This window comes from Aythya marila (genome assembly GCF_965140915.1).
Source record: "Aythya marila genome assembly, chromosome: 4".
Classification (NCBI taxonomy): Eukaryota; Metazoa; Chordata; class Aves; order Anseriformes; family Anatidae; genus Aythya; species Aythya marila.
In genome coordinates, this window is record NC_139045.1 from 73859187 (window position 1) to 73876221 (window position 17035).

The window sequence follows — 17035 nt, forward strand, 5'->3', positions numbered from 1 at the left end:
CTCCTCCTCCTCTTCCTCCTCCTCCTCCTCCTCCTCCTCCACCTGACACCCCCGGGCCGGCCCACCCCTTACCCCTCCAGCCCTCCCCTCGCCCCTCCCGGAGCCCTCCCGGGGAGGCGAACGGAGCCGCCGAGCGCTGCCGCCCGCTCGCCCAGCGCAGCCCCGGAGCATGCGAGGGCAGCGGGGGGGCCCCGTCCTCGCTGCCCCCCCCGGAGGGCTCCGCCGGGGAGGGGGGCAGCTCTGCCACCCGGCTTGAAGAGGGCTGGGGGCTCGGAGCTGAGCCTCCATCCCTCCAGCATCCCGCCTTGGAGGGGAGGCTGAGCTTTGCCCCAAAATTTGTTTGTTTGTTGTTTTTTTTTGGTGTTTCTTTTTTTTTTTTTTTTTTTTTTTTTTTGGGCTGGGGGGGTTGAGCGAGTCTTGGAGGGGGCTTTGGGGATCATGCCGGGGGGGCTGCGCCTCGGCATCGCTTTCTCCTCGCCCTCCATGGAGCCCGGACCTTTTCTACAATGACTTTCGCTGAGCTGAGCAATGGCAGCTTGAGTGGGAACAGGACGGGGCAGGGCAGCCAGAGCGGTGCCAACCGGTCCTGGGGGCTGCAAGGCGAGGACCCCCCCCAGGGCAACGGCACCACGCTGCCTTTCGCCTTGGACGTGCAGGCGGTGGGCGTCGGGGTCTTCCTGGCCGCCTTCATCCTCTCGGCCATCGTGGGGAACATCCTGGTCATCCTCTCGGTGGCTTGCAACCGGCACCTGCAGACGGTCACCAACTATTTCATCGTCAACCTGGCCATCGCCGACCTGCTGCTCAGCACCACCGTGCTGCCCTTCTCGGCCACCCTGGAGGTGCTGGGCTTCTGGGTGTTCGGCCGCATCTTCTGCAACATCTGGGCAGCGGTGGACGTGCTGTGCTGCTCCGCCTCCATCATGAGCCTCTGCATCATCTCCGTGGACAGGTACATCGGGGTCAAGTACTCGCTCAAGTACCCCACCATCATGACGGAGAGGAAGGCAGGGGTCATCCTCGTGGTGGTGTGGCTCTCCTCCATGGTCATCTCCATCGGGCCGCTGCTGGGCTGGAAGGAGCCGCCACCACCGGACGAGAGCATCTGTAGCATCACAGAAGAGCCAGGCTATGCCCTCTTCTCCTCCCTTTTCTCCTTCTACCTGCCCCTCATGGTCATCCTGGTGATGTACTTCAGGATCTACGTGGTGGCCAGGCGGACAACCCGGAGCTTGGAGGCGGGGGTCAAGAAGGAGAGGAATAAATCCATGGAGGTGGTGTTGCGCATCCACTGCCGCAGCGTGCTGGAGGAGCCTCTCTCCAGCACCCGGAGCAAGGGGCACAACTTCAGGAGCTCCCTCTCCGTGCGGCTCCTCAAGTTCTCCCGTGAGAAAAAGGCGGCCAAGACTCTCGCCATCGTGGTGGGCGTTTTCATCCTCTGCTGGTTCCCCTTCTTCTTCGTCCTGCCTTTTGGTAAGTGATCCTGTCCCCAGCCCAGCTCTGTGGCAGAGCCCTGAGGACCTGATCCTTGGGACACCTTTCAGGACATAACTCACACATGGTGAGGGATAGGTAATGGATAGGTGGAGAAACAGCAATGAATTAATTCAATTAATTAACGCTCGTTCAATATTTATTAATCAGAGTCACATAATCAATCAAAGCAAGCAGCCAATGAATAAAATAGCAACAAAAAAGAAAAAAATCGGTTTAATGAATTTATTCTGCATTCAGCACTTTAATTAATGAAGTTCAGGCTGGGGAGGCAGGAAGCAGCTCTGTTTCAAACGGGCTGTAATTACAGCACGGAGGTCTCCAAACAGCCTTGCAGTCCCTGGCCCTGGCCTCTCATCCTCACAGTTTTGGGAAGGGCACCTGGGTCTGCTTTCATATGCCCAGGGCTCCCACCCCTGCTGTGATTATGCTGGGGATGAGGGAGGTTAAACCCCTCTAAAAACTGTCAGAGACAGAAAGATAAGTCCTGCTGGCTTTCCAGGATGCTGATGTTGTGTTGGGACCTCTACCAGGACCAGGTCTTATGTAAAAGGGTCCTGGTGATGTCCCAGGGCTGTTCCTCCTCCTGTGGGAGTCGTGCCCTCAGCTCCTGACCCTGCCAAGATGCCCGTGCCATGGGTGCTCATTTGGGGCTGTCTGCCAGGTTGTGCTCTAAAGTTTTAGCAAGCTCTGCCCCAGTGCACTGGTTTGCCTGAGTGAGAAGGATGAAGCCCTCAGTGTGCAGAGAAAGCTGAGCAGACACGGTGGGGAAGGGACGTGATGCACAAGGCAATGTTCCCCTCCAGCACCAGAGCTACTTGGGACCAAAAAAGTGCAGGGAACCCAGAGCTCTTCATCACTGCCTCTTATAACGACAGTCATCAAATTAACCCTCTGGAGTGATGTAGCTAAACCAGGGGAGAAGGGGAAGAGTGTGAAAATAACTTTATAATGTAGGTGATGGTCTTTGCACAAAGCAGGGAGGTCTGTGACACCATCTGCAGGGTGGGACCTGCACATCCCACAGCCCACTACACTACTAGGACCACGTACTCCAGCCAGCAGGGAGGCACTGCAGCTAGTTCTGCACTTTTTCTCAGATATTTCAAACCCTCTTGCTCGAGTTGAGTCAATAGCAACAGAGCATGGGGACCAAATGACTAATTTTGACCCACCGAGCTTTGGGTCTCCCTCCAGCCCTGCACCTCTGTCCCCAGGGGCAGCTGGAGCTCAGGGCTGTTAGACACCTCACTGAGCCTTCTCAGCACCATCCTGCCCTCTGGAGGGATAATTCACCAGCACCAGAGCTGCCTCGGATGCTGAGGTGTCCGTGGGGTGGTAGTCAGGTGTCTGGTCTCCCCATGCTGATGCACATTCTTGCATCTCTTTCCTTCGGGCTCTCTCTGGCTGAGCGTGGTGGCTGGGGAGTTTATCTCAGCTCTCTTAAGGGTTTTTGTCCTGTGCGAGCAAGGAGGTTGTGGTTTAACTCGGGCAGGGAGCTGCAGGGTTGTGGTGAGCTTCTCTCATTACAAGACCCAAGGTTACTAACCCCGGCTGACCATGCCTCAGTTTCCCTTTCATCATTTGTGTGCATTGGGAGGTTTTCGTCGCCTGCAGAGACCTTTGGAAGTGGGGGGTTTGGAGAGATGCCAGGCTGAAGGCTGAGCTCTCGGGGCAGCCCCAGGCACTTGCCTCCTTGGCTGAGCACTTTTGCAGGAACCAGCTCCAAACCTCATTCCCAACTTATACCTTGCAGCTAGTGAAGCTGGGAATCAGGGGATCCTATTCCTCTGAATTATTTCTACTACTTGTGAATGGAGACACCAGGCAAATGCTTTTCCATATGAAAAAAAAAAATATATATATATATATATATTTAACCTCATTTGTCCCCCCTTGAAGCCATTGAACTAGCTCCTGCACTGATGTAAATCACTACTGTTGCTCTTATGTCAAAGGAAAATGATGATTTACACCAGCGAAAAATCCAAACTTCATTCTTTAAGTACCTCCTGTGAACCCATTTGCTTCCTCCAAGTGTGCAACTTGCCAAGTTCTCTATAAACATGGCTTTGATCTTTACTTCCTGCTGTATTATACGTATAATATAAACACAGCAAAAGTTCATTTATTTTATGACTGAAAAATATGCTGCCTCTGATTTCACCTCCCTTTTATTAATTGCAATTTCCTATTCAAACCCGAGAATCATTTATTGCTATCTAGGAGGAGAACAGAAACTTCTGTAAAGTCTAATCTCTGATTTTACAGCTCGTGAGATGGGTCTGAAACAGTGAAGCCAGTAAAGTTCACTGCAAATCCATAAACTGAAATATGCTGGGGCCAATTCTCTTTTGAAAGAAGATTGCAAATGGTTATATAGAACTGCTTCTTTATTTGCTTGTTAGATTAACTTGAAGGAAAGTATTTAGGGTCTGCTGGAAATAGTATTGATAAATATTTTTAATGGAAATGAAACACTGGTTGGAAATAAAAATCACTTTCAATTGAAGTGAAACATATTGTTTCAATTTAAGAAAAGGGTGAATAAGTGTTTATTAAAAATGAGCGCTCTCAGCTATATTTCAAAATGAGCTGTCACATTAAAATGAAACAAATGTGATCTATTTTATTCTGAAAATATCAAAATGAAATATTTTGACTTTCTTGTTCATTCTATTTTTCATGAATTTGCATGAAGTTATCACTGACTGACTTATCCTGCTGACTCCTTGTTGCCTGAATATGCTTTTTGGGGATAAGTGAATTTGTCAACTGAAAAGTAAAAGGCTGCCCGCTCTGCTTAGCCTGGACTTAGCAATCAGAGCATCTGCACTGGCTCTGTCATCCGGTGTAAGCATCAGCCTGCACACATCTGTGCCTCTTTCTGCAGAATAGCTTCCACTTCGGCTACACAAAAGGAATACTTATTGCATCTGCGTTGAGAAGCTGAAATAACTAAAAAAAATTAAATAGCAGGACCACCAGACCTATGGATGCACTGAGTGTTGTCAGTCTTTTCTCTGTAGTGGAATAATCTGCAAGCATGCTTCTTTAAATCAGCTGGAATTAACAAATATTTCCACAGGCTGTTTATCAGCTGCATAATTCAGCTCTCTTTTGGGTCTGGGATATGTGTCTCCAAGCATAAGATGCCATCTCCAGGAGTTTTAGCACAATTAACAGTTTGCGTAGCTAATGAGACTCTTTAAGCAGCCCGTTGTTCAACAAAAGATGAAATCCTAATTACAGGACAACCCTAATGGGCTGTGCCTTCTGCAGGGTGTGCAGTAGAACTCTGCTAAGCTGCTTCATCTGGGATGCTGCTTGGTGAATGTGTGTTTTTTTTGGCCAGGGTTCCTCTTTGCTTAGCAAAGACCCATCAAGAGAACATCACAAGGCTTTCTAGAGATGTTGGCCAGGTCTTTAAGGGTATTTTTTATGAAAAAAATCATCTCAATCTGGGTGTTTTAGGCATAAGTACCTTCATCTGAGGTAGCCATAGCATCATGGAGGTGCTGGTTGGAAGGGTCCTCTGAAGGTCCAGCTGCCTTTTGGAGCAACGTTAACACCAATACAAGGTCAATCAGGCTTATTCATCCAAAGCCCCCTTTATCTTTCCTATGGAGGTGCCTGAAAGTGTGACCCACCTGATCTGTTTTGGACATCCTCCACAGGACAAGATGAATTATAGTGTTAATTTGCCTCTTCAGAGGAAGAGGATACAAAAGTACCCTCTAGGGACAACTAACTGGCTGACAGTGTCTACACTGTAGGTATATGTAAAGATGTAAAAGGTAGCCTAGACTCGATTTTTTTAAGTCCAATGGAAGCATGACAGCCAGGTGAGAAGAAGCTCAACAGTACATCAGGTCAATCTTTTATTACGCACTGAAGAATTACACATGACTTCTCCTTTAAGAAGCATGGCCATAGGAGCTTCACTGGCTCTTCTGCTAATGGAAAACCCTGCTAGAAGTCAGGGGCTAAATTTGTCCTTTCAGCAGACATTTATGCAATGGGCCAAGAAAACAGAACCCCTTATACAACCTCTTAATAGTTATCTCCTTTTTCCAAGATGAGGCAAGAGGGGGTAAGAATAGGAGGAGGGATGGAGCCCTGCTCTGCATTCAATTTTCAGCTCCCAGGGAGCATGCAAAGAGGGTGTGGGGCCCCAGATGGGACCACCTGAAGAGTGGAGGCAAAGCCCTTCTTCATCACTACTTTAGGAGAACCCAAAAGGAAAATCTATCCTTTGGGGTGTACTAGCCAGTACCCAGAATGGTGATTTACATCCCTCCATGGCTCTTGGTTGTTAACAGGTGTAGTCCAGTTTAGGTGGTGGGCTCCAGTGTTTGTTATCCTTCAGATTTGGTCAGAAACCCAGGCTGGTATGAGAGAGGCACAGAAGCACCCACAGCTGGTGCCACACAAGGGTGAAGTCCACAACCCAAGGTTCCCTCCATCCTGTCCCCCCACAAGCAGCAGTTACCCAGACAAGGAAGGGCTCGAGAGATCCCTCACTACAAGCAAATCCCTGCTCTTATATTTGCGTTGAGGCATGGACTTGCCTGTGTCTGCAGTGGAGGCTGGTGCTTATTTCCAGTTATGATTTAAAAAAATAGTGTCCTGGCTTTTTTTCCCTGCATCCTGAAGGAAAGGCAGCTGCTACACAAACCAGGTTAAGAAAGGTCTTTTTCAAGCCAAAACAAAATTATTTTTTGTAGATACTATTTTTCACAGGTCAGAAGAAGTCCTTTCACAAAACTTTTTGCAGAAGATGGGCTCACAGAGACATAGCATGGCTCAGACTTTGGAAACTGTCATTTGCAAAATGAATGATGGGGAGGGCAGTGGAGGTAGAGGCACATTTCAGATGAGACTAAGTCTATTGTGGTAGGAGAATCTACTTCTATTCTGGTAGAAGAACATTTGCCATGTTTTCCTAAGGGAACAAGGGCTTATGTCATTGCTCTTTGCCTGTGTGCGTGCAGGCCCTTTCCCACCATCTGTTAAACTCTTTCATCAATCTCAATTGTTTTCAAGAAAGTGCTAAAGGTCTCCAATATATCGAATTCCTACGAGTTTCATAAAAATGGGCAGATAGGCAAATGAGTGGGAACTTACATACTCTTCCCCACTGAAGGAAGATTGCAGAGTGAGCTCTGCCCTTTGTCAGACCCCAGAAAATACTCCCTAAAAACCCATCACAAGACACAATTCCCATTAACACCAAGCTTCTTTAATTTTGTTGTGCACAGGAGGACCCAATCAAAAGTGTGATTTAAGAGGAGGATGAAAGATACACCATTCAAATACTTTGCTGGTCAGGGTAGTCTCTTGTATCTCCTGAAATTTTCTGAGTCATGGTGGAAGTAGCAGAATTGGCATGGAAAAAGCAATGTATAAAATGCTTTGGGATAATTATCTATGGCCTGGAGAAGGATTTTTGACTGAATATTGGGTTGAACTGGAATTAAAGCCTGAGTTCAAACTGGAAGCAGAGCAATGGCAATTAATTCTTCCATCTGTCAGGTGTTCCCTGTTGATCCCGATCCACAGGAACCATATATTCCTTAAAAATGCCAGCAAAGGCACAGACCCAGAGTCTCAAAAGCTCTTTGGTGGAAGGCTCCAATTTGATTTACTGAACATTACCGAACCAAGAGGCAAAATCCTTCTCATCTGCTTTCCACTGCAGGACATTTCCATCAAACGGCTTCATACCAAATTAGAATAGGTAAATCATGGGGGATGGATGGATCTTCCAGCCCATCTCCCTTTCTCCCGAAAAGATCACTTGGCCCCAAACCATTCTTGTCCTGCTCTTAAAGCATTGTAATGAGGGCAAATCCATTGTTTTCCCTGAAAAATTATACTGGTGTTTAATCAGTAAAAACAAATGTGATTTCTGCCTTTTTTTCCTCCAGTTCAGAGTCTGCAATAACTTCAGGGCTTTGTTGCAGCCTACTAGTGTCATTTGTAGGGCACAATAGCTGGGATGCATGGGGTTGGCAAGGCTCAGGGACACGTGGGAGAGTCAGGGTGGGTGCAGCCTGCTGGGAGAGCACTGGAGGAATAGCCCAGGCACAGGGGACCTGGTTATGAGTGATCCACATTGACTGCATCTATCTAAAGATAATACCATGGAAAAGCAGCCTGTGAGCTGGTTTCCCCGCCAGGGAGAACATGTTGGGGTCCTGCAGAAGGGCCTAGGAGGGAATTACAAGCTGGCACACGGACAACAATCAGAGGCTACACTGGGCAGCCACAGCACTTGATGGTGTTAATTCACTCCTTGTGCCCTAGTGCAGAACAACAGGGAAATAGTCTACGCATGTTTGGAAATAAATGGCAAAAAAATGATTATTTGGAGCCCAGCTGAGTGCATGGTTCCCTTCCTACCCATTGCCCTACGTCAAAGGCCAGAGACAGATGGAAGGTTGTAATACATCTTCTGTTGTCTGCCTTGTAGCAAGAGATGCAGTGATCAGGACCTGAAATAGCAATTTGGGCACCCAAGTTTGAACATACGCTCTTCTTCTGCTTGGCCAAAGTAGTGTGGTGACTCAGTGAAGGGACTGGGAACAGGACCCAGATCTCCCATGACCTATATACAGGATAACTCTGCTTCCATTCCACCCACTGCTCCACCAAATAAAACTATTTAAAGCCAAGAGTCTGTTTTTATATCATTGAGTCTTGACGCATCTGGAGGCAGTTGCTATAATAGATGTACCACAAACAGGAAAAAAAGAAAAAAAAAAAAAAAAAAAAAAAAGGATCTTGAAAATTTTAAAACTACTGTGATTCAATGGGCAAGATGTTATAAAATCTCTCAACAGGGATTTTGGAACTAATACAAAAATACGCAATAGAATATTAAATGCATCTATATTAAGCTGCATCTGAAGGTTTTATTATGTTTGCACACAAAAAAAGCTTTGTCCGGGATATTACAGGAAGAAGCTCTTAATTACCCTGATCTATCTGCATTAATTCATATTTGGATAAATATTTACTCATTAATTCTGGTAATCTGCTTAATGGGATGTAACGAAGATTGAATGGAAGGGTGGGGATGTTCTTTGGTATGATCATGCAAGGTGGTTGCTTAAGATCCTACAATCAGCTTGTTTTTAATTGGCTTTGCCACAGCAAACAGCATTAACTAAGTACTAGCAACTGTGTCATGTGAGGAAGTAGCACTGTAAAAGCTTTGTGCTACCTGCAGGTTTTAATTAGAGGTGTGCTCACTTTAGTGAATATCTACATCACTTTTGCTCAAGGCTCTTCAGAAAATGAAAGTATTTCCTTGAGAAGTAACCCAAATCATCTTCTAATCGATCAATTGGGATTTTCACCTGATAGGATTATTGTGCTATATTCTAGGCAGGGCTGATAGTACCTCCTAGGATTACTGGACCATTTTGGAATAAAGTCCCACTTTCTGGTGCCAAATATTATTTATTAGGTAAAGATTTCATTTCATATCTTTGTAACAGGCTGAATTTGTTCTGCCAAATCTGATGCAAAATGAGATAACCATATCTGAGAAAGATGAGAGGGAAAAACACAGTGTTCAGTTTCTGTAAGAAGTGTTACAAGGACAGCCTGGAGTTTAAAAAGCTCTAGCGGTACCAGTTGTCACAACAGAAACTTGATATTTTACTCTGTCGGGGTCGGGGGGTGCTTAATGTCATGACAGGACAGAAATCAGGCAAAGCTGCCCCGATATATCCAGTTTCTATGAAGCTACACAGCTAGAAGAAAGCATGTTCCTGAGATGTTAGCAGGGAAGAGCATTTTGGCAAGACTGGAACTTGCTGGGTAGGGACTTTTAAGAGCAAGGACCTGATGGGGTCTGGTGGGGAATTCAGCTCCTCTGCAGTCTCCTGCACTGCCCATTCCCAATGTCAGGTCAGTCCTTGGCTTTGGATGCCAACAGTGCACGGTCCTCAGCCAAGCTCCTTGGTTTTCCACATAACCAAAAATGAAAAAGAAGGATTTTGAGGCTGCAGTTCATCTCATCCTAATGCTGCCATCTAAACCAGTTACACCCCAAAACCACCAGTATCTCCTCAAGGTGACCAAAGACCACCAGCTCTGAGGTGCACACGTCTGAATTAGCTGAGGTGAATCTCACTGTGAAAACAAATACGGGGCCAGATTTGCCAAAGTCTGACACTTTCAGCTGGAGCTGAATCTGACGGGTATTCTGCTTTAACGGTGTGATGGGCCCTGTAATGCCAAGGGCTCAGGACTCCACGCCCAAAATACAGGCATGTTATGGCATTGCTTTGTAGATAGGATGGTTAAATGGTTCTAAAGCAGCCTTCTGTTCTCAGAGAGATGGGAAAATAAAGATATTTATGTTAATAAAAATACATGTTTGCAAAATATTTGTCCCCTCAGTGAGATAAGTACTTTCAGATATCGATGAGGAAACAATTCTGTCCTCAGAGCAGGGCGATTTTGCCAAACCTAGAGCCACGTAATGACCCATGAGGAGACAGTGAACAGCTCTGTTCAGCTGTCACTACATGTAAATCAAGCATCCACTTTTCCTTGCACTTGTCTTGGCAGGGACACTGCAGAGACAATAGAGCATGATCTTGATATTAAGCTCTTTAAGGGTAAGACTTTTTTCAAATAAGTTTCACTTTGACTTTGTCTATCTTTTGAGTCTTTGCAACTTTAGTAGTATTCATTTAGAAGTTTTATTATCTAGGATACACTAGAAAGTGTTTGGAAGAAATTCATTCATGTATTCAGTGGAAACCAGAGTTCACTAGAGAAGTGGAGTTAAATAAGACAATTTTTTATCACAGGACATAATTGTAAAGCAAAGAATGTGACAATCTAATAAAATACTTGCTCTCTGTATGAGAAAAAAAAAAAAAAAAAACATCTTTAAGACAGCTGAAGCCCAGAATTGGTCGTCACAAAGGCTGTGGTCTATGCACTGCATTTTCAGCAATCATCTTTCCATGCGAACTAGTGGGATTTTGAGTGGTGTCTGCAGCATCTTCTACCCTTTAAGATAAACCCACAAAGACAGGTGGCATAGAGCTTCTGGCATGACATGTACTTGTTCTCTGAGCCAGGTACCAGCTACACTTTGTAAAAGTTGTTTTCTGCTCGGTGGATTAACTGCCTCCTTTCCTTGTCATGTGATAACCAGGCAAAACTATTTGGTCTAATTATGCAAACATTGCTCTTCCCCCCTCTTGAGTTGTATTTAAAAACTACTAGTTTTTGAAGTCCAAATACTTTAAGACATAACTACCTTTTTGGACCTAGCCATGGGGCTAGTGAGGTTCTGGAAAGGACTGGGAGCCCTTCTTGTCTCCAGCAGCAATGATGTGCAGGGCTTCGAGGTTCCCTGAGGTGTCCCCATGCCAGAGGGCTGGCAGAGCCCCCAGACAGAACTGTCTCCTCTCCCTCCTAATGCTCAAACCCACAGGAGTGCTTCCAAATGCCCTTTATGATCTTGTTTTCATTCACCCACCTGTTCTAAATTTGGTTGTGGCTGAGCGGGTTTGAGGCTGTGCAAGTAAGAGCAGTTCACGAGAAACTGCTTCAGTATTAAAGTTCATCAGCTGGCTGCTTTCACAGGAGAGATGCTTTCCAATTTGGCCGCTAATTGCCATTGTTACATGCTGTAAATATTTCCTTTAAAATGCCATTAGGGACACTGAGCCATGAGCCCTTCCTTCTGAGGTCTTTATCTTTACAAGCTCCTTCCATCCAGAGATCTCTGAGCCCTTTGTACCTGCATCTGAGCACGCATCCCCAAATTCCCTCTTCTTCCTGCTTCCTCCAACGCCACTCACAGCCACCACAATGCAAAAGTAATGTCTCCAGTGGGTATTGATTAGTTGCATCGACCATCTGCTCTCCAGGCTGGTGAGGAAACCTGCCTGAGCGGCAGAGGTAAAATTCACATCTTCCCACACAAGGTATGCTGGGGACAAACTTGTCCCAGTGGTGACAGCTCTGAAGTTCAAAGGATTGAATAGGAAGAAGGGGAACATGCACAGATGGCCTTAGGGAAGGAGACAGCACTGTTCATCATCGTTTTGGGCTGGGGGTATTGAGGCACTGCTTACATACCTACAGTCATTTGGTAGCTCTCCAGTATTGCTAACACACCAGACAGCTACTTCTGCCCATCCTGCTTTCTCTGTTCCAGCACTGCATAAAAATTGTCACACTAAAACAGAAGACTGTACTTCTCCCTGCGCCGTAATTTATGGGCACGATTAGCCCAAGGATGGATTTACTGGAGTGGCTGGAACAGGATCCGGCTTTTTAGCTGCTCCTAATGAATAGCCTTTCTCTAAGAGGGCTCCTTAGCTAATGCATTTGGAGCCGAGCCAGAGAACCACCAGGTCTGGTGGCAGAAAACCAACTGCCAACTTGCTAAAGAGAGGGCATTTCCTCCTCCCAGGAAGTTTCCGATGTGAAGCAATTCACAATTCTGTCATTAAGGCCCCTGAAACGCAACTTTTATTTTTTCCCCAGCTGGGAAAAAAAAAAATTGTGAGGGGTTCCTACAGTAAGAAATCTCTGCCCCAAACAAGTCCAAGCCACGTTTCCCATTGCTAACTAGTGGGTGCATTTATGATACTCAAAGAAAGAGGATCAGGAGCAGAGACAAAATACTCAGCTGACCCCAAGCAGGTTCTCCAGCACAAACCTGCCCTAGAAGCCAGATTTCAGCAGTGTGGACATGAGCAGCTCAGCGCCTTGTGGGTTTAGGGCCTGCAATCAGCCCTGCCCCTCTTCTGTTCAGCAGTTTGTTTGTATATTTAGCATAGCTAATGGGGCCTGCACTTCCCCCTGTGAGATAATGGCCAGAGCAGATCACATGGGTTAAATTCCCTGATCTCCTGGATAAAAGAGGCCCAAATATTCCTGCAAAACTTGCAATGCATGGTCTCAAGGATGAGAGCACCAACAAGAGCCATGCAGCAAATCCACCAGTAGATGTCTATGATGGGGAAAAAATACATGAGGAAGCTCTGCAAGAGTTCTCCCATGCTAGAATTAATTACACAAAAACTGCTTGAGCAGTGGTCAGTCCCCCCTACAAAAGAAGGTGACATCAGCCTGTGCTAGAAAGGATGCACTGGAGTTGGGTCCAGCACAGACAAACTCTACAACGTTTGTAAAATAATTTAGATGGGGGAAATCTAACAGAAAAAGAAACTTTAGAGGGAAAATAACAACTTAAGTCAGAAAAGGATGATCGGTGGTATAGACACAGTGAGGAATGGGGACACCTTCGTGGCATGGTGGTATTTCCCCATGGCAATGAACCTAGAGGGATGTAGGGCAATGTGGCCAGGAAAGGGATGAGGGATGAGCACCCTCCCTGCAGCAGGAGGATGGTCTGGAGCTGGGCACTGGGAGGGAAGGAGGTCACCGCCACAGGGTGATAATACATCTCCTCTCTGGCTGCTCTCCAGCTTCTGATCTCTTAGGATCTGCCTCCCAGATCACTGAGAAACACCCAGTGGGTAACAATAGGGATCACAGAGGGCACTGACCACAAAACCATGGACTCAGAGCCAGTGTCAAACCCCTGGGCTACCTGGTGAAGATAGCAATGATGCTATTTCTTGCCCTAGGTGAGAACTGTCTCACCTGAATCCCAGGTGGAGGACCTGGGATGAGAGTGGAGACCCCATCAGCTGCTCGCTGACCTAGCTTGAGCACAGACAGCAGAGGGCCTGGATTCAGAGGCAGTGCCAGCTCCTGAACCTCTGCCTTTAAAGCCTATTTCTCTAGGAGAGACTTGTCAAAAAGCACCAGGAAAGTTTTCCAGCCATGGGCTATTTCTGTTCCCAGGGTGCCTTCCACAGGAATTATCTGGAAAGCGGCGAGGATGTGTTGTGAAGGCGATCTGGCAGCCTGCCACAGGCTTGTCTGCCTCCCTCGATATTGCACTCGGGCTGGGGATTTGGGGAAAGAAAACAGAACAACTGCACGTCACAGCATTTGCGTTCAATGTAGTCCTTGCTAAGAGCTGAGTGTGCAAAGGCATGGGAGGATGGAGCAAAGCGTGGGGAGTTTTCCAAATATTGCACCTCTTGCTCTCTTCTGCGCTGGCGAAGCAGAGTTGTTTAGGAGGAATCACATTGTGCCTCTTTTTCAGTGACTGCACATGGCTACAGCACCCTGGGGTTCTCTGAAGGCTGATCTATCTGAGATCCTTAGCAGTTCACAGGGGCTTTAGTCACGGTCCATCCCCTTTTGTGTCAGGTGCTGTATAAATCTAACATTATTTCTAGCCCAGAGGAGCTCTCAGTGGTGGATCCACAGGGATGGTGCAGGCAGGAGAGCATGCAGTGCTGCAGAAAGACTGATGTTTACTGGCACCCAGACAAAAGGATATGAAATAGCCATGTAGATGTTGAGAGATATCTTCTGACATTGCATCTGATCACATCGCAGCCCACCCTGCTCCCTCCAAGTCCTCTTCCCCAAATGCATCCTTGTAGTGTTTCCCTTCTCATCCATGCCTCCTCATCCCAGAATGTAATTATTGCTGGTCCACAAATAACCAAAGGGATTAGGGTTAGGGCCAGACTAACAGGTGAAGCCTTCATGTATCTATGGGTAGGTGCCTGCATGTGAGCTGGATGTCTCAGTGCCCTTTATTGCCTGTGGGACATTTCCCAAGAAACTCAAGAGAAACCCTCGTGGAAAGCACCTCTGGTAACCTGCCTACCCAAACATTTCTTGCTGTTTCCCATAAACTGGAGTGCAGGTTGTGCCCTATCTTAGTGTGCCAGCATGTTCCCCTCAGATGGACCCTCTCATAGATTAATTCTGAAGCCGTGTCCTGAAAATAAAAATGAATGGGAGATTGCTGTTTCCCTCTAAGAGTGGCCTATGAGGAGTCAGGCTGCCTTCCTTTCCATTGCTGTCATGCATTAAAAAACACACCTAATGTTTCAGTGCAGGAATAGTAGAAAATATATAGAAAAGTCTTTGACAGAAGGGCTTAATCTTTGCTGTCTGGCAGAGATAGAGAAAAAAATGCCTAAGTGACTTTAATGAGCTGTAAGCCACCACTTGGGCATGTATCTGGGCAAGTAGGATGCAGCTGGACAACTTAAAATGAGATTGTGGGGTTACCTGGCAGTGGTGGGTTTTGTGTCTCCATTTAGGACATGTAGCCATAATAAGGCTGTGGTATTCTCTGGTGCACACAGAACTTGTCCCATCACAGCTTTTAGTCATTGCCCACCTGCTAATGCTGAGACGTGAGAACTGAAGCACACAAAAGAGCATACACAACATGCAGGCTCCTCCTGGGTTTCATTAGTGTCCCCCTGATGGCCCCAGTGGGCAGCACGGCCACTGCTCTCCTACAGGATGGATCCGTGAACTTCCCCTGAAAGGCCAGGGGAATTGGGACGTGGGCGGTTTCATTATCCTGCTGTAAAGACAGGACAAGGGAAATCATTTACATCGAAAACAGAATTTTCCCAGTGTCTGAGGCTGAATTAAAGGAAACTATGGTAGGGGGTTCACTGGAGAGTGTTTACACTGAATGTGACCATCAGCATGTCAGGTCTGATTCCATCTGTTCAGCTGGAAAAGGTCTGTTTCTTCACTCTCTGCACTCTTGCTGAACACCCATCAGAGTGTACTTAGAGAAACCACGGGTGATTAAATTAACGACCTAATGTACAGAACAAAAAATCATTTGCTCCAAAAATAGTCATTTACCACTCAACGCAAAAGTAGTTGACTCACAGCAGAGTTCAGACAAGCCTTTGGAGAGCCACGTGGCCAGAAATGTGATCAGGCCCACCAACCCCTCAAGTGCAATGCTCCTTCAAGTATCTCCTCCCTTCATTGCTCTTTATCTTCTTCTGCTCACTGGTTCTCCCCCAGTCTGCACCGCTCTGTGGCTTTGATGTGTACGTACAGCAGGCAGCTGTTTCCGTCTTGTGAAAGCAGAGACTGAATGCAGATCACTATATTGCACAATCCTATTCAAAATCAAATATTGATCTTCATGTGCGTCCCAGTCCCTGGCCTTTGTTACCTATGTCATTCTGGGGAGGCCATTCAGGATTTATAACATAATTTACTTTTTGCAGCACAAACATATTCATGCCTCATTGTAATCATTTTTTGTTTAATTATTTATTTTTTTGCTTAATTATTTATACTCTTTATACTATTTATACTCTTACTACTCTTTGCTTAATTATTTATATCCTCTCTTTGGATTTCACTCTTCTGGCACATAGGTGGTCAAATGTCTTCTTCCCTTATAGCCTCTGCTTTGCTGCACTGAACAAGATAAAATTCATCTCTCCTAATGGGCTTCCTTTTGCCTTTATCATCCATGTTCTTCCTCCGATTCAGCTGGATTTCCTCTTCTTTAGAAGGTCACTGATGCTTTAGGAGACCAACCCTGTGCTCAAGATCAGCTTCCAATTCAGTCTTTTGAAGTTGCATCGGCCAAACGTGTCAGGGCAAGCAGTACTTTGTGGTAATGCTGAAATTACTTTTAGCAATGGTAGTGGCAGATCACACTTCCCACCTGCAGAAAAAATGAAGAAGGCAGCTATCTGCCATCCATGGGTGGCTGTCCTCCGCAGTTGCCACCGTGAACCTATGGAGCTTGATGCTCTGGCTGTTAAGGCAACATTGGGGTTGGATTTGTCTGAGTCATGCCACAGAGATCTCCAAGGGAGTGCTTAAACAAATACGTAGATGTCACCTTCCACCTCCATGTGCTCAGGATTGTACAAGATGGTTCGTTTCATGAGTTGGTCTCATTCACTGCCATTTCAAGGTGTGAGGGGCTCTCCTTACACCAAGGACCCTGCCACCAAACTGAGCTGGAAACAGTTCCCCAGGTCACTGGAGGAGGCACCCGTCAAACCACAAGGTCCCATCAGCCAGTGCTGAAATGTGGATTAAGAAATGCTGCTCCACTGCCAGATGTGAGTCATCCTGCCTCTTGAACACTCACTTATGGTCACCATGGTGACTGGGTCAAAAATGATCTGGGAAAGTCAATTTTTCTTCCCCCTCTATTTATTTATTGTCGCTTCCAAATCCCTGCCTCTCACCCTTCTCCCTCTCCAGGAGTGACCTGCACTCCAAGGATACAGCAGCTCACAGAGGATAAAGTGTGTTTATTTTATCCCAAACTGCAATCACCAAGGAGGAATTTCCACTGCACGCATTTGGAAAAAAAAAAAAAAAAAAAAAAAAAAAGAAAGCGTGACAGTCCCAGGAGAAATCACTTTTGAAGTGAGAGAGGGACTGGACCAGCCACACATAGTGTCAGGACCTGTTTTTTCCCCTCTTTTCCCAATAAAAGTTCCATCAGTAAAATTCCCAATTGAACTGGTATTGGGATTTAGTCTGGGCTGCACTAAAGCAGGCTCTCTGTGATACAGGTGGTAGGTAGTGCTTCATAATTCCATCAGCAGCCAGCACCCAGGCAAAAGGGAACACTGTTGCTCATAATTGTGAACAAAGGATCTTGGGGTTAAAAGCT

General features: G+C 46.4%; 1 protein-coding gene across 1 annotated transcript in view; it reads left to right on the top strand.

Moving 5' to 3' along the window:
* Window positions 1-497: 497 nt before the first annotated feature.
* ADRA1D (adrenoceptor alpha 1D) overlaps window positions 498-17035 on the top strand; it is a 43018-nt gene continuing 26480 nt past the window's right edge. The window contains exon 1 of the mRNA XM_082759033.1: window positions 498-1473. Coding sequence (XP_082615159.1) covers window positions 507-1473 — 967 coding nt within the window. The 5' untranslated portion in view covers window positions 498-506. The remainder of the gene's footprint in view (window positions 1474-17035) is intronic.